A 22,042-nucleotide genomic window follows, 5' to 3' on the forward strand; every position below is an offset into this window, starting at 1 on the left:
GGTTTTCTTTTAACACACAAAAATCCATGCTGTCCCAAAAGTACATGTGTGTAAAGTGCCCAAAATCAGAAAAGTGCTTGCTTGCTATTGCCTATAATTTTTACTTATTGAACAATGGGCCCGTTTCCATGAGTAGGAGGACTAGAGTGGGCGGGCTAACCATCACTGACACGGAAACATGACCCTCACCCGGACAAATCATCCCTGAGGACATTCTTCTGACTCCGTAAAGCCCTAGAACCATCTGGTAGCCAGCTGTGCCCTGTACACTTTCCACAGAAAGAGAAAGCATCCCAATTTTATTATTGAGCTATTCGTTTGTTGTTGTTTTTTTACTCTATGTAATTTGAGGAAATTACCCTCCCCTATGTAATCTATGTTAGTGCTTTCCTATATGTTGCTTGTCCAAGGCAGGGCGGGGGGCGGGGAAGAATCACAAAGGTGTTTTTATTTCTAAGAATCATGATAATACAAGATGTCATTTTTTTTGAGCCCTGCTGTGTACCAGATACAGAGGTAGGCACTTGGCTTGTTTCCCTTCGTGTCATTGAAATTTCCCAGCACCCCTTGCCAAAAAAGATAGAAAGAGGCTTATGTCCCCAGAAAGAGGTAACTCTGCCTTGGAAGGCTGTACCCCATAGCACCTTGATCCAGGCTGGCAAAGATGCCTGTGTAGATGTAGCTCAGTCCAGCTGTGGTGGGGACACCTGGGAACCTACCCAGCTGGCTGACAACCTGGGAGACCTTCCTTGTAACAGTTTGGTAGCAGAAGTGAAATAAAACTAAAACCCTCTATGCATCCTTTGTTCTTTTCTTCCCTCCACAGCGATGCAGCTCGTTCCCAACGCTGACATTTCAACCACTTTCAATCAGAACCTCTCTCCCTCCCCCCTCCTTTCTCTGATATGCTTCTAGGAAGCAGTGTGAGCTATAATTTCATGGAAAGGGAATGCATGGGTTGGAATGGTAAATGAGCCATCAGAAGCTCAGGGAATGTGGAAAGAGAAAGCGCGGTTGCGTAATGAGCCATCAGAAGCTCAGGGAATGTGGAAAGAGAAAGCGCGGTTGCGTAACAGAAAGTGCTGTCCTCACCCCCAGCAGGACCAGTTTTCTCTGGTCCTGCTGGGGGTGAGGCCGCAGCACATAGGGAAGGATCCGTGCATTTAACATGAGCAGCCACATTGGAGGTTTGGTCCCCACTTACCATGTTCAGATAGTGTTTGCTCTGTGGACGTCAGGATCTAAGGAGGTGAGGATTGGCACCCGAGTGAGGTCGGGGAATGATAAGACAAAGACGGTGATAGACGGTAAAAGCTGTCAAGATGAGGTCCTCCTTAATATTTGTCCCTGAGAGTGAAACACGGGGGCTGAGGATGGCAGGTGAAGTCAGATGCTCTCAGCACTCTGGGATGGGGATCTGACGCCCTCTCCCCATGAGCATCTGGCATTTCTTCAGCAAGAAAAGTCGAGACCAAGGAATTATTAGGGACTGGGAGGGTGCCTGGCGCCACTCAGGCCTTCCCCACAGGCAGGGGCTAAGAGCAAAAGGAAAGTCTCCTGCAGGGAGCCATGACTGGGAACAAGGCTCCTTCAGCCCAAATGTGTCTACTCCAGGCTCTCGGGTCCGTGTGTCAGTGAAACAAACTGAATGGTCTACTCTTCCGCCAATTCAGTAGCCACTTCCCTCCAAACCCTTGGTGGGGCTGGCTGGTCTGCAAGCTTGAGAATCCCATGGATGAGCCACTTTGTCCGGCTCCATCTATATGCAAACTGGGTCTCCTTAGCCCGCCTCTGCCCCCACCCTGTGTGTGTGGGGAGGAGGACGGGGAGTGGAGCAGGCATCTGAGTCAGCCTCTCAAACTGGGCTTCCTTTCTGTTCACAGAACAGCCTCGCACAGAGTCGGAGTGGGAGAACAGCTTCACCCTGAAAATGTTTCTTTTTCAGTTTGTCAATCTGAACAGCTCCACATTTTACATCGCGTTCTTCCTTGGGAGGTAGGAACCAGCTCTCCCCACACTCCTGGGTGGGCGGGGGGGACAGAAAGCTCAGGGGTCATTGACAGCTCAGGGCAACAGAGGAGTTTTGCCTTTTGCGTGATTCATTCAAAGTATAAACAGAGCTCAGCCTCCTCCTTTCCATTCCCGTCTTGGAGATGGTTTTCCTGTTAGGGCACGTGCAAATCACCAGTGAGTACCTGGGCACCTTTTCTAGCCAAGGGTAAGGGGAGGAAAGTGATTTGCATGGGGGAAGGATGGATGCCAAACTTGTGGACTCCATCTGCACCTGAGTCAGGGCCCGGACCCCACACCTATAGGAGCAGGGGCATGAGAGGGGTGGATGGCCTGCAGCATGTCCTAGATCCCTCTGACGCCACAGAAGAGGGATGGACATCCATACAGGAGGGGGCTAACACAGGATGAGGATTTGGAAAGGATCTGCATTCATTCGTGTCCCATGAATTCACCACACCAGGAAGTGTTTCTGGCAGAAGAGAACCAGGGATGGGATGGGGATTAGGTTTTGGTCAGATGAATGAGCAGCCACACCGCAGTATTAGGTGCTTTAGAATGGAACCCTAATCAAATCATTTGATTGGAAAAAAGCAACAACAACAATATCATTACTGTTATTCAAAAAGATCAGAATGTGTTTCAGTCCGCCTTGCTGCTTACACAGGCCTTGACCACAGGCAGAGACCAGAGCACTTAATATTCAACAGAAAATGTTCAAAGTCACGGCAAACAGTAAGAACTGTGCCTGGTAGCAGACAGAAAGGCCAGGAGAGGCAGATGCCCCAGAGAATTCCAGAAGCTCTGTAGCATTTCCTAATTCCCTCAGACCTGTCACTGCCCCAGTAATTTTCATTGGAAGATGTGCTACTGGGAATAGACTATTCACTGAAGTCTTAGACCTACAGGATGCTAACGGTCTGTTTCTCTGTGTTGAAGATTTGCAGGACACCCAGGTGCCTATTTGAGGCTGATAAACCGGTGGAGACTAGAAGAGGTCTGTATTCTCCCATCATTCCTTGTTTCCTAAAGGACCCCTTTTCTTCCTCTCCATTGATTCCTGAATTTCTGTGTTTACTTACCTCCCAGTGCCACCCCAGTGGATGCCTTATTGATCTCTGTATGCAAATGGGTATTATAATGGTGCTAAAGCAGACCTGGAATAATTTCATGGAGCTTGGCTACCCGTAAGTACCTTCCTGTCTGTGCTTGAGAGGCAGCGTTGCTCATTATTGGCTTTTCTAGGCATGGCAAGTAAGATTAGCAGTGCAGACTCAGCAACTAAGCCAGGGCCTGTCCTTGGAGCTAAGTGTTTACGCTCCAAGACATTCACGAAAATAACTAGCATTGGCAATGGCCGGTGTGGCTCAGTTGGTTGGGCATCACCCAGTGCACCAAGGGGTTACTGGTTCAATTCCCTGTTAGGGCACATGCTCAGGTTGCAGGCTCGGCCTCCAGCAGGTGGCAGGCAGAAAGCAGCCAATCAAGATTGTTCAGCTCTCGCATCAATGTTTCTCTCTCACTCCCTCTCCAGTAATCAATTTTTAAAAAGTCATTGCCATAACAAAAATAATAATGATACACACTGGCTCATTTGGAATACTTAGCACAAGTCACATGAACAAAAGTGAATGCTTTTTAAGAAGATTGGGCCCCTCAATATGGGACACTTGCATGCAAGCTGCTTCCAGTGATGTCTCTGATGCTCTAGCTCCAGCATTACAAGTCTCTGGAGCACATTAACTAGATCTCTACACACACACACACACACACACACACACACACATATATATATATATATATATATATATATATATATAAAATTGATTTTTTTTTTTTTTACAGAAAGGAAGGGAGAGGGATAGAGAGTTAGAAACATCCATCAGCTGCCTCCTGCACACTCCCTATTGGGAATGTGCCTGCAGCCAAGGTATATACCCTTGACCGGAATTGAACCTGGTACTCCTTAGTCTGCAGGCTGACATTCTACCCACTGAGCCAAACTGGTTAAGGCAGGCACAGCAATTTTTAAAACTACATTCAGGCTGCACAGAAAAGAAACTTGTGGAAAGGAGGAAAGTTTAGGGATTCAGAAAAGAAATCTGAGTATGTCGAAGTCAGCATATCTTAATCAGGGAAAATATTATTACCTAGTGCATATAATTTATGTTGATGACAATGGGCAGAAACTCGCATCCCCTCTGTAAGGATAACCTTGAATTCTGCTGTGTTTGCTCAGCTCAGGTCAGTTAAGTTTTAAAGGGACATAAATCAGCAACACTCCTATTTCTGCTTTAATTACACATCTACTGATTTCCGTGTCAGCTAGGTGTCTCCATAGACACCTTCCAGGTCCCAGGGAGGAACACTCAATCAGAAAAATTAGCTGGAACTTGGTTCATTTTGAAAAGTGATCTCTTAGACTCCTATGAGGATCACTACTGGTCATTTTCTCTTCTAGCTTTATCTTTAGAAAACCTATTCCGAGTGTTTCATGTTTTCTATAAAACTTTAAAAAAAATAAAGCATAAACTCAAACCTTTAGAAGCAATATTTAAAGTATAAAGCATAATTTATCAAAATGTCATGGACATCAAGAGAACTATTTTTATTGTTGAATAATGTAGACATTAGAGCAAAACTGTGAAGTAGGCAGAATTTGTCTTTGAGACCCAACCTCTTACTTCCTTTAGTTCACATTTAGTGTTTGGCATGTCTGCTCCCCACAACCTTCAACCTTTTCCTTATCCCCAACAGCACAGACCTAACCCCCCACTCCCACCCCCATTTCCTCATCCCTGTTCCGTATAAGATGTGCTCCCAAGCATTGCTAAGGATGAATGTGCTGACTCCCCAGGGTGACGTGCATTTTATTGGGAGTCAGAGCCCCTGTTAATCTCAAGTCCAAAACGGGCCAGTCTGGCTGTGGAACTGCAAGTTTCCATGTGCCAGAGAGGAGGCATTTTGTGGGTTTGCTAGATTTCCCAGGCTCCCCAGATTAGCACCCATGTGGTGAGACTCCTCATGGCTTTTAAGCCAGCGAGGTCGTATCTTCCTCTTCTCGCATATCTGGGTGTTGCTTTATAGATGGGGGTTGGTTTATAGATGTTCTCTGTCCTTTTTCTAACCCTCATGGACAGCACTGATCTCATGACAGTTTCAGGAAGAATTCAACTAAGTTCATCTATCATTCTGTTTGCTCACGTGAAGCATAGCCTCCCTTGTTATTTTCCAAGGCTTGCTTTCCTTGGCAGCCTGTCCTCAATTATTTTTTTTAAACTACAAGTCTACATTCAGACACTTCTATTTCTAACTTAAGTCCTATGAGCGGTTACCTGATTTTTAAAGACACTGATCTTGTTGTGCAGGTTAATTCAGAACTGGTGGACTAGAAGAAAAGTGCGACTAGAGCATGGGCCCGAGAGGAGAATAAGATTCCCACAATGGGAAAAGGACTACAACCTTCAGCCGATGAATGCCTACGGACTCTTCGATGAGTACTTAGAAATGAGTATGGAAATACCCTACTTCATCCTTTATCCTAGTTCACAGAAATTCGAATTCCAATAAGTGAATGATGTTATAAATATCCAAATGGCCCTTGGCAGAAAAAAGGTTCCTCACCCCTGATCTAGGCCATCAGTGTTTGGGGATTCTTGAGCTGAACGTAGAGGAAGGAGTGTGTTGCTTTAAGAAGCTCAGTCCACCGGGATGGTGCCGAAAGCCTAGAGTCACATTCACATCAGTGTCATGACATTGTGTCCTGTCTGTTGTAATAAATCACCAGAGGACAAAAATGAGTTGGAAAACCTGATGAACCAAAGAAAAAGGTTGTTATCACATGGCCTAAATGATTCATTCAGCAGACATCTGTGGAGCCATGTTATGTTCAGGCAGACACTATGCTTGGCATTTAGACACATAAGAAGGGATAAGGCAGAGTCCCAGGGTGCACAGGCTAGTTGTGGGGAGCCGGAGAGGGGAAGAGTACATGTAATAGCATGTTGTAAAATGATGCAATATGAATTAGTACGGGTATAGGGGGCACAGTCATTCTCTTGGAAGGGGTTGGCTTAGGAAGCAAGGACTGCTAAGCTATGCTATACTTTTATTTAAGAAACCAGATTTCTTTATAATCAAAGCCAAGCTATTTATTGTAGTACTAGAAGCCCAATGCACGAAATTATTACTTGAGGCGTGGTGATCCCTCAGCCTGGCCTGCACCCTCTCACAATCCTGGATCCCTCACTCATAACTGCTCACCTGCTCACTCCTTACCACTTGGCTCCTCACTCCTTAGCGCTGCTGTGGAGGCAGGAGAGGCTCCCACCACTGCTGCTGTGTTTGCCAGCGATGAGCCAGGTTTCTGGCTGAACAGCACTCCCACTGTGGGGGTGCACTGACCACCAGGGGGCAGCTCCTGCATTGTATTGAGCATCTGCCCCCTGGTAGTCAGTGCAGGTCATAGTGACTGGTCTTTCTGGTCATTCCGCCCTGAGGGTCGCTGGGCTTTTATATAAATATTGGGTCGGCAACTAAGTAATTGCGGGTTTCACACATATATGGCTTCAGTTGAATTTTTAGGTTTGCAGACGTAGTACAAATGTAAAACACATTTTGTATTTGATAGTTGGCTATTCAGCTGTTAATCAGTAAAAAAAGTTTTTTGATCTGTTTTGTAGTTTTTGTTTGGCGTTCGTTGAAAAATGGAAAATCAAAAGGAACATTTTCGTCATATTTTGCTTTTTTATTTCCGCAAGGGAAAAACGCATCACAAGCTCATAAAAAGTTATGTGCTGTTTATGGTGACGAAGCCTTAAAAGAACGGCAGTGTCAAAATTGGTTTGCCAAATTTCGTTCTGGTAATTTTTCACTCAAAGATGAAAGACGCTCTGGTCGTCCAGTTGAAGTTGATGACGCCCTAATCAAAGCAATAATCAATTCGGACTGTCACAGTACAACACGTGAGATTGCAGAGAAGCTTCATGTATCACATACATGCATTGAAACTCACTTAAAACAACTTGGCTATGTTCAAAAACTCGATACATGGGTTCCTCACGAACTGAAAGAATCACAGTTAACGCAACGCATTAGCAGCTGCGATTTGCTAAAGAAACGTAATGAAAATGATCCATTTTTAAAACGACTGATAACTGGCGATGAAAAATGGGTTGTTTACAACAATATCAAGCGGAAAAGATCGTGGAGCAGGCCAGGTGAACCAACTCAAACAACATCAAAAGCTGATATTCATCAAAAGAAGGTTTTGTTATCAGTTTGGTGGGATTACAAAGGAATGGTCTACTTTGAACTCTTACCACCCAACCGAACGATCAATTCTGATGTCTACATTGAACAACTAACGAAATTAAACAATGCAGTTGGAGAAAAGTGGCCCGAATTGACAAATAGAAAAGGTGTTGTATTCCATCATGACAATGCAAGGCCACACACATCTTTGGTCACTCGGCAAAAATTAATGGAGCTTGGTTGGGATGTTTTGCCACATCCACCATATAGTCCTGACCTTGCACCATCTGATTACTTTTTGTTTCGATCTTTACAAAACTCCTTGAATGGTAAAAATTTCAATAATGATGATGATGTCAAATCGTACCTGATTCAGTTTTTTGCTAATAAAAACCAGAAGTTTTTTGAACGTGGGATTATGATGCTGCCTGAAAGATGGCAAAAGGTCATTGATCAAAATGGGCAATACATTAAAGAATAAAGTTATTTAGTTCCATGAAAAAATTGTCTTTGATTTTCTTTTAAAAATCCGCAATTACTTAGCTGCCGACCCAATAGATGTAACTAAGAGCATGGGGTCTGCAAACAGATTACCTGGGTTCAGATCTCAACCCTTTCCCATATTACCTGTGAAACTTTAGGTGGTTAATATCTCTTTGTCTTAATTTCCTCATTTCTGAAGTGGGAATGATAAGAATCACTAATTCATAGGGTCTTTGTGTGAATTAGTTAATGCATAGAAAAGGCTTAGGAAAAGTCCTTGTTCATAGTATGCTCTTGGTACAAATTATCTTATTATTTTCCTAATCTTATCTCCTAGGGGATAAAATCTATCAAAATCCCTTAGCATAATAATTGTGTATAGTTTTTCTTTCTTTTTTAAACTTGGGTTAAAGCTTTGCAACATTGGGGTGGAAATTGGGGGTAAAGGTGGGCAAGATGCATTACTTCTGGAAGTAGCAGTTCTTTCTGTGGAATCTGAAAATTAAAGGGGCAGTAGAATTCATGCTTAATGTGTCTTAGATTGCTTATGTGCTAAGTATCTACTGGTATTTTCAGAGTTTCAATTACAAAATGGCTGAGCGATATAACTTGGAGAAGAAATCAATTTGAGCATTCATAATAAAACTTAATAAAGTTAATTCATTAGGAGAAATGCTTTGAGGTCTCTTAATGGACTCTTCTCCCATAAAGAAGGAAATGACAAATAATATTGGTGTATTGAGTGCTTGCAAAGAAGCTTTTGTGTGGCTAGAACTGGAGTGCTCCCAAATACTGTGGTGTCTTGGCAGCAAGAAATCTCAGTGAACTCTCACTTCTTACTCTCATTCTTATTGCTTTGTAATTTCTTAATGGCTTTCTGCTTTGTTGTATTTTTTAATGAATTCATTGATATATAATATATAGTGAGAGGTGTATACAAACCAATGAATTTTCACACCAATGTAACCAGTCTATGTAGGAGAAGGGTTGGCAAATTACTGTTCATAGGCCATATCCAGTCCATTGTCAGTTTTTGTAAATAGCATTTTATTGGCACACAGAAACACTGTTTGTTTGTTTACATGTTATCTTTAGTTGCCTCTGCATTACAGCAGCAGAGTTGAGTAGTTTTGACGGAGACTCTATAGCAGTGTTTCCCAAACTTCTCTCATGATGAGAAGTGCTAAACTAGAATTTTTGAGAACATATAGGTAAAATTGCATACCTAACTTAGTGCTCTGTATATAAAATCTGTCTTAGAGCACTAGTTAAGTATACAATTTTACTTATATGTTCCCAAAAATTCTAGTTTAGCACTTCTCAGTTGGGATTCAGGAATCTGTGTTTTAACAACTCCACCAGGTGATTCTCATCATGAGAGAAGTTTGGGAAACACTGCTCTATAGCCTCAAAAGCTGGAAATATTTACTGTCTCTTTACAAAGAATATTTTCCATCTTGTGAGCTAGATCAAGAAGTAGAATATTGCCACCATCACAGAGGCTCTTTTGTCTCCTCTCACAGTCATTATACCCTCCCTAACCACTTTTCTGACTTCTACCACCACATATTAATTTTGTCTCTTTTTATCTCCACATACATAGAATTGCGCAATACATACTCTTGTCAATGCCTTTTTCATTGTACATGATGTTGATTAGATTCTTCCATGTCGTTACAGGTGGTAGTACTTCATTTTCATCGCTGTATAGTATTCCTAGAGTGTGTACCTGAAGCAAAATTATGAAAGAGGCACAGTTTTTGATAACCACTCCCATTTTTCCTTTAGTTGTATTTTTTTTTTCATTTCCACTATGAGATATTCCCCAACTTTCCCCTCTGTTTCCCACAGAACTCCCTAAGTCCCCATCAACTAGTCTCTCAACGCTCCCATATCATAAAATGTACTTGTGAGCGCTACTAAAGCACTTCTTAACTTTCTGGCATCATAAGATGTTCCAGGCTCATCTTGTATTTTCTCTACCATAGCTCTGAAATCAAACATTTCTCCAAGGATGTCTTGTTCTTTTATTAGACAACTAGATGCCCGATGCATGAAATTCATGCAAGAGTAGACCTTCACAGCCCCGGATGTCTTGGCCCTCGCAGCCCAGGCTTTGTCTGGAAGGTCATCTGGAAAGTCATCCAGGCGGTCGTTCCGCTGTTTGGGCCATTTGCATATTACACTTTTATTATTATAGATGGTATTTAGAAAACCAGATCTTTGATCTTAGGTATGATCATTACTCCTGGGCCCAGGATTGCCTTTTTTTTTTTTTTTTTTTTTTTTTTTTTAATACCTGCCTATCATTCTGTTCCCCGTGCTTTTCTGTTCCCCGTGCTTTGGGGGGGGGGGGGGGGGGGGGAGGGGGGGAGGTGAGAAAGATATGGGTTAAAACAATGAGAAATTCATATTATTATTCTTTTGAAAATAGTCATGGCCAACCAATACACTTGTTTCTTTTTTCCTCTAGTTCTTCAGTTTGGATTCACAACTATCTTTGTGGCAGCTTTTCCCCTAGCACCACTTCTGGCCTTACTGAATAACGTAATTGAAATTCGACTTGATGCTTACAAATTTGTCACACAATGGAGGCGACCTTTAGCTTCAAGGGCCAAAGACATAGGTAAGTTTGATTTGGGTATGTGTTTTAAAAGATATTAACCATCTGTTAGATAAAATAAAAACAATGATCAACGTTAGATTTTTTTTTACTTATAGTTTCCATGTAAGGTGATTCAACTAACGCTTGCAAAAGAATAATTGTGTTAGGCAGCTTTACTTCTTATATTATTTAAAGCTATTTGGAGAGTTATCATTTCCAGTGCTAGAAAAGTTATACTTAAAAATAGAACTATCTTAAGACTGGAATCTGCACTTTTGATTATCCTTTAGTTTCTTTTCAAAGTAGATCTCCCATCAGCTTAACTTTGATTTGCTCTTTCTTAAAAGTGTGAGTCACACGAGCATGATCCAGTTTTCCTAAAGACAGAGGTGACCTGTGGTCTTTAATCAGAGATGCTGAGTTGAGTCAGGTGCAGCCTGTGATCTGCCTGTTATCGGAGATTGACTTCTATTCATTTATGCATCCGGGCTGAGTACAGGGTAATGTGTAGGGAAGAGGATTGAGCGTGGGTGTGTTTGGCTCACATTAGTCTTTTAACATCCATAGGAAATTCACACACATTCGGTGAGCACCTATCCTGGCTCTGTGTCAGTGTCAGGAACTGGACCTGCTGATGAACCAGAGGAACCCTGTCTGTACCCCTAAGGAACTGGTGTCAGCGTGAAATTGCCTGTGCCAGCCTTATCAGTGGGGGCTTGGGTGCCTTATCATTGACCAGAATTCTCTACTTATGTCCGATCCTGATTAAGTTTTTAAGTCATGAGTATTGGCGTTTTCACAGAAACTCCTTCACTGCCAAGGTGTTTGCAAGTACAAATTCTTACTCTTGTTTTGCAAGTGTATTGGGGAAGATAAAAGGACCCTTGCAAAGAACGCTGGAATACTAGTTACCCCAGTTAATTTCATACTTAGTGCCTCTGCTGTGTGTTTGGAATTAATATAATGCTTCTCTTTGAATAGGAATTTGGTACGGAATTCTTGAAGGCATTGGAATTCTCTCTGTTATTACAAATGCGTTTGTCATAGCGATAACATCTGACTTTATTCCTCGCTTGGTGTACGCTTATAAGTATGGACCTTGTGCAGGCCAAGGAGAAGCTGGGCAAAAGTAAGTTTGCTGTAACACTATCATGAGATCTCCATTGCCTAGCCATTGTGTTGTGTTAGACACTCAGAAACCTCTGCATTGGAGTAATTGGGTCACAAACTTGGGGCAAGAAGGCTTGTAGTGGGAAAGGTGGAATTAAAACACTTTCAGTCAAAATGAATGCATCCTGATCTATTGAAGGAATGGGGGTCATACAAGTCAGACAAGTTTTAAGTGGAATCCAATGTGAGAGCAACAATTAACCATTTTCCTCCTGGCCTTACCACTATAAATTCAGAAATGCATGGTGTGGTATTTTAATGTGTTCAGCAGAACAGTGGTACATGATGTAGTGTAGAGAAATGGTACTTCTCTGAGTTTGTAAAAGACTAGTTATGATCTGGTTCCCCTTTTAATATTAATATGTAGACTTTGCAAATTCTACATGGGAAATATGTAACCCTGTGCTGGGTGCCCACGAGGTACTCAGCAAATATTTGTGAAATAAGTAACTGAATGATCATTTCCTGGCTATTGACCTGACCAGTGTATACATAATAGCAAGCAAACAGAGTGAACTCGACTCCCTAGGAGCTGAGTTCTGTGGCATCATCTCAATGGTTCCAAAGCCAGGACTCCAATTTCTAGTTTAAAAAGCCTTGGCAAAATTATAACATGTTCCCTGGCTTTCATTGGTAAACCCTTGAAAAAAAGACAAGAAGTCTTAACATATTTTCATGGAAAGTTTGTCCCTGTTTGACTAATGTCAAAATAATCTAATTCAAATTGTGGGATTTACATGTCTTGGTCAGAGTGGGGTATGTGCTGGGATCATAGAGTATTTTTCAATGTCCCAAGATCATCCCCATGGGATGATTTTTTTAAAAAAAATATATTTTATTGATTTTGTACAGAGAGGAAGGGAGAGAGATAGAGAGTTAGAAACATCGATGAGAGAGAGTCATCGATCAGCTGCCTCTTGCACACCCCCTACTGGGGACATGCCATGGGATGATTTTTTTTGATGCTTACTTATACAAGTATCTCTGCCTTCTGGTTTACTAGTCTGAGCCAAATTACCTCATTTTCTAGAGCCATTGTAGTTCAAGTAGCCCCAAGGAGTCAAGTGCCACTGACTCAAGACAACTGAATTAATATACACCTGGCCTAGGTCCAATTTCATTAAGCCTACATAAATACTCAGTCTAAGGCATAGATGATCAAATACTGGAAAGCTCACATGTCAGCTATTTGAAGAGGTTTTTATAAAGTTCTTTACTACATTAACCTATGGCCATTAAATACTAATTATCTAGCAACCTTAAATGAGCATAACATCCCATTTTAAGAGAGATTTAAAGACTTATGTTGTAGTACCCACACATTTCTTTCCAAGTGTAACTGTTAACATTCTCTTGACTTAGCCTAAAAAACGTTTACCTTTATTTCAAACCACTTTCAGTATGTTTTGCATTTGACTCTCAAAACAAACCTGATAGTGAGTTACACATTATTACCTTTACTTTGAAAAGGAGACACTAAGAGAAGTGAGTCCACTTAGCATAATATTCTCAAGTTCCACCTATGTTGTCACACATGGCAATATTTCATCTGTTCTTATGGCTGAGTAGTATTCCATAGTATATACATACCGCATTGTCCTTATCCAGTCCTCCATCAAAGGACACTCTGTCTCTATGTGTTGGCCACTGTGAATAATGCTGCAATGAATGCAGGGGTTTATATATCTTTGTGAGTACGAAACCGGTTTGGCGCAATGGATAGAGCATCGGGACTGTGGACTGAAAGGTCCCAGGTTCGATTCCGGTCAAGGGCATGTACCTTGGTTGCGGGCACATCCCCGGTAGGGAGTGTGCAAGAGGCAGCTATCGATGATTCTCTCTCATCCATGTTTCTATCTCTCTATCCCTCTCTCTTCCTCTCTGTAAAAAAATCAATAAAATATATATTTTTGCAAGTAAAATATTTTTTTTATTTAGTTTTTCAGGTAGACACCCAGAAGAGGGATCATAGGGTAACTCTATTCTTAACATTTTAAGGAACTACCATACTGCTTTCCATAGTGTCTGTACCAATTTAGTAGCAAAGGAAAATGGGACAAATATATGGTAATGGAAGATGATTTTACTTTGAGTGGTGGAAACAATGCAATATACAGATCATGTATTATAGAAATGTACACTTGAAACCTATTAACCAATGTCATCCCAATGAACTTAATTTTTTAAAAAGCTGTAAAATCGTTTTGTCTAAAAAGAGAGAAAAATGAATCTAGAATCATAAGGCAGTGTAACTGCTGGAGCCCACATGAAGATACTAAGCCTAGACTCATGTAGTACTCTCTATCCTGAACCACACAGTCAGCTGGTTTTTCAACAGAAACTTTGCAGGTCAGAAGGCAGTGGCATAAAATATTCAAAGTGATGGAATGCAAAGACCCACAACTAAGATTACTCTACCCAGGATGGCTATCATTTAGAATTGAAAGAGAGAGAGTCTCTCAGACAAAAGAAGATAATAAAGTATCACCAACACACACACACACACAAAAAGCTAAAGGAGTTCATCACCACTCAAGAAATGTTAAAGGGCCAAAACCGGTTTGGCTCAGTGGTAGAGCGTCGGTCTGCGGACAGAAAGGTCCCAGGTTCAATTCCGGTCAAGGGCATGTACATCCCCGGTAGGGGGTGTGCAAGAGGCAGCTGGTCGATGTTTCTCTCTCATCGATGTTTCTAGCTCTCTATCTCTCTTTCCCTTTCTCTCTGTAAAAAATCAATAAAAAATATATTTAAAAAAAATAAATGTTAAAGGGACCTATTTAAGAATAAAATAGGAAAGAAAAAATCTCACTGACACAGGGCAGTAAAATCAGATGATCAACCAACTATAAAGCTAATATAAAGGTTAAAAGGCAAAATTAGAAAGGTAATGTGTGATTACAACAATACATTAAGGCAAACACACACACACAAAAGAAGTAAAAATAATGACAGAAACATAAGTGTGAAGGGGATATGTCTGAATGTAAGTGCCCATCAACCTAAAACTGCTGTAAACATAGCTTGGGGCCTGACCAGTTTGACTCAGTGAATAGAGCGTCTGCCTGCGGACTGAAGGGTCCCAAGTTTAATTCTGGATAAGGGCATGTACCTTGGTTGTGGGCACATCCCCAGTAGGGGATGTGCAGGAGACATACAATTGATGTTTCTCATCTATGTTTCTAACTCTCTATCCCTGTCCCTTCCTCTCTGTCAAAAATCAATAAAATATATATTTTTTAAAACATAGCTTGGCATATATGAGACACAGGGTAACCACAAACAAAAAATCTACAAGAAGTATACAAGAAATAGAGAAAGGAATCCAAACACAACAATATAGAAAGTCATTAACATATAGGAAAAGAAAGCAAGAGAGCAAAGGAACATAGGTCTAGAAAAATAATCAGAAAAAAGTAAAACTGCAATAACTGCATACCTATCAATAATTACTTTAAATCTAAATGAACTAAACTGCTCCAATCAAAAGACAGAGGATGGCTGAATGCATTAAAAAAAAAAGACACCTGTACATATGCTGCCTACAAGAGACCCACTTCAGATTGAAAGACACAGACTGAAGGTATAAAGGGATAGAAAATGATATTTCCTGAAAACAGAAGTGAAAAAGAAAAGCTGGGATAGCAATACTTATATCAAAAAAGTTAGACTTCCAAACTTATGCAGACATCATAAATAACCAGTAGGATTCCCTACCTCCACCCACTGAATGTAATAAACTAATTATTTTGTTATTAGATTGACATGGTTTAGCATTTTGGAACATTCCCTATCCTGGTGAACAGAAACATGCAGTTCTAAGAATTAGATTTAGTGATATAAATTAAAACTCTTCCTATAAAAATAGTGTTATTATAAGGAGTTCAAAGATTGATCAAGAACAAAATGCTCATGCCGAAACCGGTTTGGCTCAGCGGTAGAGCTTCGGTCTGCGGACTGAAAGGTCCCAGGTTCGATTCCGGTCAAGGGCATGTACCTTGGTTGCGGGCACATCCCCAATACAGGGTGTGAAAGAGGCAGCTGATCGATGATTCTCTCTCATCCATGTTTCTAACTCTCTGTCTCTCTCTCTTTCTCTTTGTAAAAAATCAATAAAATATATATATATATATATATAAAATGTCCCGATTTAAAAAAAAAAAAAAAGAACAAAATGCTCAAATTTTCACAGAATGAACCACAAATATCTCACTTAATGAACACTATATATTTATATAAACTGCAAATCAATTGAAGAGAGAAACACCATAATCAAGTACAAAATTGTTTTTTGAAAGATAAAGCTTATTGTTCAAAACTGTTTTCTTCCCTTTTCATGTATGACATTTTTATAGCAACAAGTCAAATTAATTTTCTTTTCTCACCTCATTAGCCTCATTTATTATATAAATTACTAATGTCTCTATAAATAACCTACAAAGCATGTTTTACTTTAAATGTATAAACCCAACCTTATTTAACCTCACTTTTTCACCTTTTGACCCTATACTTTTCACCTTTTGACCCTATACCCATGCTATTTTGAGTCACAGTGGCTAAAACCTAAATGGCAAATTTAGCAGCAAAATTCAAAGACACTCTACAGTGAGTTTTATTGGGAATCTACAAATTCAGAAGTCAACTTCTGGGTCAGTTCTTTCCCTTGAAACTAATTATAATAATGCCTAGTTAATCCTTTTCCCCCAGAGTCAAAAACTGAAAACAGTAGTTCATGGTGTTCAAACCAGAATTCCCACATTTAAATGAACGTGGTCTTCTCAGCAATGACTTTGAAGAGGTGTGCATCCTAATTAAGGCAATGCTATCCTTACATAGGCATTTTATGAATCTCCTTCCTTAGAAATACCTTCAGAGACCATCTACCCTTCCCGTAAGAAATTTGATTTCATTATTTTATATTCACTGGAAATCCTTCCTTTGTCTGATACATTTTTCTCCACACTTCTCACTTCTCCCTGATTATCAGTGTGCCCTCATCTTTCCTCTGTCTCCCTTAGAGGTGGTGGTGTGTCACAGTGAGGGTACGTAGATCTGCTGGCAAACTGAGTGATAGTCATGAAATCTACTGCTGCAATAGCAGGCCAGAGTTGACAGACTGATGCCATCTGGCTGAACTTTATACAGCAAATTATGGAAATCTCATTTTATAGAATTGATGGTTGTCTCAACTATTTGATGTTGGCAAGTTAAGTTTCTATCCTAGTGAGAGAAATTCCTAGACAGTATTAGCAGTCCCTCTGCTTCCATGATTGTGGAACTGGTGTGGGAAGAAGACTCACCTAGCTGATAGCCTATATTAGGTCCATATATAATGCTTTGCATCTAGAAGGAGTACACACTCACTAAAGGCATATTTTAAACTTGGATTTATGACCTGAATATGCTTGATACATAGTTTAAAGATGGAGCCTCTTTATTTTGAGAGTAGGGTATTTAGTCCATGAGACAGATATTTCATTTGAATTTAGTTTTCATCAATTGAGTTTTTGAACAGAGTATCCATTAAACAGCAGCTTTAATCTCAATAAAGCTCATAGCTGCTTTGTGAGGAAGGAGAGGTGGTGAATATTCCATTTTCATGTTGGGCCTTTTGTTGTTGTTTTCCCTTTTCCCACTGCTCAGCTCCTGAAAGGACTCTACTTTTTCTGTATTTCACAAAACGGGTTCCCTCTCTGTGACAGCTAATGATCATTAAGGCACTCATTTGTTTTCATGTCATGTTCTAGGCAATTCATAGATGAGGGAGACATAAATCCAAATCACCCCTCCAAGGAGTAGCAGGGGAGGCCTGCTGCTATTTGATTAAGGCATGTTACACACACACTATTTCACCCATGAGTGACTTGACAAATGGGTCCTGCTTGGTTCATTTTTTTTTTTAAGGCCACAATAAACTAGTGATTTTTCTTGATTGAGACAACACAGAACCCATGTGCTCTCAGAACCATGTTCATGTCAGCATTTTGGTTTGGTGGTCAGCAACTTGGAATAATCACACAGGTAATGTTAATAAAGAGAATTAGAAGACCATGATTTATCCATTTAATCAGTAATTCCTAATGATGTCTTGCTAGGTACAAAAAAAATAAATAAAATTGATTAATAAAAGCCACTCAAATTGATTTAGATCTTGCTATAACCTAAACACTATATCACTTATTTTGTATATATCATTTCATTTAATCCTTCCAATGACTCTATGAGGTGGGGACTTTTGGCACTTAAAGAAGTTACATAATTTTCTGAGATTACAGGTCTAAAAATCAGCAAGACTATGGTTTGAATGCAAAGCCCAAGTATTTAGTGTTGTAATATACTGACCTCTGGTACAGAACAAAAACCATGTTCTCAAGAACCTTATACTAGTTTTATTCCTGGTCCATTTTCAAGTCCTTGATAGAATCTCTGGTGCTTTCGTGTGCCTCCAATCAAATCAATTAAATCAATATCACTGGATCCCTACACTTCACAAGATTATCCTGGCTCCAAGAATACAAAGATATCCAGGACTTCTGTTCTGCTTAAAAATAAAACCAATCCTATAGTTCAAAGGAGAAGACATACATGTATGGAACCAACTCTAGTGCAAACTGTATGGCAATTGTGAAGTAAGTGTAGCAGCATCCTAGGAAAAAGAGAGTAAGTCTCTGACAGAGGTGATTAGGGCATTTTCCCAAAAGATGTGTCATTTCAGTTAACACAAGGATGAGCACAATTTTCACTTTTAAAGAAATGAATAGGGAGTCCCAAAAGAAAAGGGAAGCTGAGCAGAGGCGTGAAAGCATATGATGCATACAGGAAATATAGTCTAACATGACTATAGCATGAGATGTGAGTTGAAGAGGGAGGGACCATATTTACATCAATTATGTTCAGGGCATTATGAGAGAACATACATATTTGTTACTAAAGTAATGTGTTTATATGTGTGCATCGTCTCTCTGTGTGTGTATGTCATCAATGAAAGAAGCAGTGGCTTACCTATAATTTATACTGATTATGCAATGTTGTCTTTCAGCTATTTCTCTGACGCATTGATTGGGGTAGTGATGTTCTGTTTGATGATCCTGCACAAAAAAGAACTAGAACAAAAGTCAGGACTGTCCTTGATTCAACATACCCAGGGTTTTTTCAGTGTATCCTAACTTGAGTGGTTTATGACAGTGCAGGGCCAGCTGAAGGCACTCGCATCTGCAGGAAACTCTAGGAAGTAGAGCCTATAATGAATTGGATCAGAGGTGACAGGAGTTCTAACATAGAATTTGCTTTCTGTCTTAGGTGCATGGTTGGCTACGTGAATGCCAGCTTGTCTGTGTTTCGAATCGCTGACTTTGAGAACCGGTCTGAGCCTGAGTCTGATGGCAGTGAGTTCTCGGGGACTCCTCTCAAGTACTGCAGGTGAGCGTGGCACGCAGCCTAAGATGAGGTCGCTCTGCCAACAGGAAGATTTTGCACGGACAACCCTTTCTGACTGAGTTGGTTTAAAACAGTGGTTCACTGTTTTAATCTTAATATTCACTAAAATCCCCTGGAGAACTTTAAAATCTGACATCCATCTTCCTTTTGTTAAAGTTGTATGAGTTCCCTGTAAAATGTTACCAATTAAATCCTTATCGGTGATAACATTGGCAAATATGTTCTCCCATGCAGTGGGCTTTCTTATTGTTTTGTTGATGGTTTCTCTTGCTGTACAGAAGCTTTTTATTTTTATGTAGTCCCATTTGTTTGTTTTCTCTTTAGTTTCCATTGCTCTAGGAGCTGTATCTGTGAAGATATTGCTTCAGCATATTTCTGAGATTTTGCTGCCTGTGGATTCCTCTAATATTTTTTGTTTAAGTCCTTTATCAATTTTGAGTTTGTTTTTGTGTATGATGTAAGTTGGTGGTTTAGTTTTATTTTTTTACATCTATCTGTCCAATTTTCCAAACACCATTTATTGAAGAGACTGTCTTGACTCCATTGTATGTTCTTGCCTTCTGTGTTAAATATTAATTGAGCTTAGTGGTTTGGGTCAATTTCTGGATTCTCTATTCTATTCCATTGGTCTAGATGATAAACAACCCAATCAAAAAATGAGAAATGGACCTAAATAGATACTTTTTGAAAGAGGACATAAGGAAGGCCAAGAGACATATGAAAACATGCTCAAAGTCACTAATCATCTGAGAGATGCAAATCAAAATGACAATACGGTACCACCTCATACCTGTTAGAATGGCTATCACCAACAAATCTACAAAAGACAAGTGCTGGTGAGGATGCAGAGAAAAAGGAACCCTCATGTTCTGCTGGTGGGAATGCAGACTGGTGCAGCTACTGTAGAGAACAGTATGGAGTTTCCTAAAAAACTAAAAATGAAACTCCCATTTGACCCAGTAATCCCACTTCTAGGAATATATCCCAAGAAATCAGAAACACCAATCAAAAATAATATATGCACCCCCATGTTCATAGAAGCATAATTTACAATAGCTAAGATTTGGAAACAGCACAAATGCCCATAAACAGATGAGTGGATTAAAAATGGTGGTACATCTACACAATGGAATACTATGCTGTGGTAAAAAAATAACTTGAACCATTTGCAACAGCATGGATGGAACTGGAGAGCATTATGCTAAGCAAAATAAACCAGTCAGATAAAGATAAATATCAAATGATCTTACTCATTGGTGGAAGATAATGAACAACAAAAACAGAGACAGAGAAGCATTGATCAAACTGTCAAATCTCAGAGGGAAGGCAGGGGAGGGTGGGGTAAGGGGAAGAGATCAACCAAAGGACATGTATGCATGCATATAAGCCTAACCAATGGACACAAACTCTAGGGGGGGTTATGGGGGGGAATAAAGACACATATGTAATACCTTACTTGATAAACAGAGACACCCCCCCAAAAAAAAAAAATCTGACATCCAAATCCAGAAAGCCCATAGAGTTCCAAATAAGAGGAACCCAAAGTGGCCCATACCAAGATATTATAATTAAAATGTCAAAAGTTAAAGACAATGGTAGAATATTAAAAATTGAAAGAGAAAAACAATTTGTTACATACAAGGGAACTCATTGTCAACCAGGAGTGACATAATATATTAAAAGTGCTCAAACAAAAAACACACAATCAAGAATACCCAGCAATCTCTGGCCAGCGTTGCTCAAAACATCGGCCCTAGGACCAAGGTTCACGGGTTTGAGTCCCAGTAAAGGCCATATACCTGGGTTGCAGGTTCACCCCAGGCCCCAGTCAGGGCAAGTGCAGGAGTTGGGATAGGGAAACCAATCAATGTGTCTCTCTCACATTGATGTTTCTTTCTCTCCTTCCCTACCTTCTACTTTCTCTAAAAAATCAATGGGAAAAAAATGTCAATTTATTTATAACAAAGGAGCCAAGAATATACAATGGTAAAAAATAGTCTCTTCAATAAATGGTTCTGGGAAAAGGGACAGCCACATAAAGAAGAAGAAGAAAAAAAGAAAGAAAAGAAAAGAAAAGAAAAGAAAAGAAAAGAAAAGAAAAGAAAAGAAAAGAAAAGAAAAGGAAGAAAGAAAGAAAGGAAGGAAGGAAGGAAGGAAGGAAGGAAGGAAGGAAGGAAGGAAGGAAGGAAGGAAGGAAGGAAGGAAGGAAGGAAACAAAAAACACCCAACCAGAAAGGCAGAAAGAAAGAAGAATCCAAAAGTATCCAAAAGTGTAAGGATAGTGTAAGGAGCCTTTAGGACGGCTTTAAGCATACCAACATCTGGATTTTTGGGGTGTCAGAAGAAGAAAGCAATCAGGATATTGAAGGCCTATTGGAAGAAATAATGATAGAAAACTTTCCCTACCTGGTGAAAGAAATAGACTTACAAGTTCAGGAAGCACACAGAACCCCAAACAAGAGGAATCCAAAGAGGACCACACCAAGACACATCATAACTAAAATGCCAAGGACAAAAGACAAAGAGACAATCTTGAAAGCAGCAAGAGAAAAACAGCTCATTACCTACAAAGGAGTACCCATATGACTGTCAGCTGACTTCTCAACAGAAACTATGCAGGCCAGAAGGGAGTGGCAAGAAATATTCAAAGTGATGAACAACAAGAACCTACAACCAAGATTACTCTACCCAGCAAAGCTATCATTCAGAATTGGAGGTCAGATAAAGAGCTTCACAGACAAGAAAAAGTTAAAGGAGTTCATCAACACCAAACCAGAACTGTATGAAATGCTGAAAGGTATTCTTTAAGAAGAGGAAGAAGAAGTAAAAGGTAAAGGTAAAGGTAAAAACTATGAACAACAAAAAGACATCAAATATATACCTATCAACAAGTGAATCTAAAAATCAAGTGAATAAAAAATCTGAAGAACAAAATGGACTAGTGAATATAATAGAACCAGGGACATGGAAAGGAAGTGGACTAATAATTCTCAAGGGGAAGGGGGACTGAGGGGTGCGGAAAGAGATTGGACAAAAATCTTACACCTATGGATGAAGATAGTGATGGGGGTAAGGGCATGGGGTGGG

The 22,042-nt window shown here is 40.1% G+C and overlaps 1 protein-coding gene across 6 annotated transcripts in view; it reads left to right on the forward strand.

Annotated features, from left to right (window-relative positions):
• The window catches only part of ANO4 (anoctamin 4), a 275,780-nt gene that overhangs the window by 245,119 nt on the left and 8,619 nt on the right, over positions 1–22,042 (forward strand). For all 6 annotated transcript variants that reach the window (XM_084880421.1, XM_084880417.1, XM_084880420.1 and 3 more), the window contains 7 exons: positions 1,884–1,995; positions 2,950–3,007; positions 3,100–3,197; positions 5,379–5,521; positions 10,220–10,372; positions 11,333–11,480; positions 18,818–18,937. In XM_084880421.1, coding sequence (XP_084736547.1) covers positions 1,884–1,995; positions 2,950–3,007; positions 3,100–3,197; positions 5,379–5,521; positions 10,220–10,372; positions 11,333–11,480; positions 18,818–18,937 — 832 coding nt within the window. The remainder of the gene's footprint in view (positions 1–1,883; positions 1,996–2,949; positions 3,008–3,099; positions 3,198–5,378; positions 5,522–10,219; positions 10,373–11,332; positions 11,481–18,817; positions 18,938–22,042) is intronic.

Source organism: Pipistrellus hanaki (assembly GCF_964339955.1).
Source record: "Pipistrellus hanaki genome assembly, chromosome: 3".
NCBI lineage: Eukaryota > Metazoa > Chordata > Mammalia > Chiroptera > Vespertilionidae > Pipistrellus > Pipistrellus hanaki.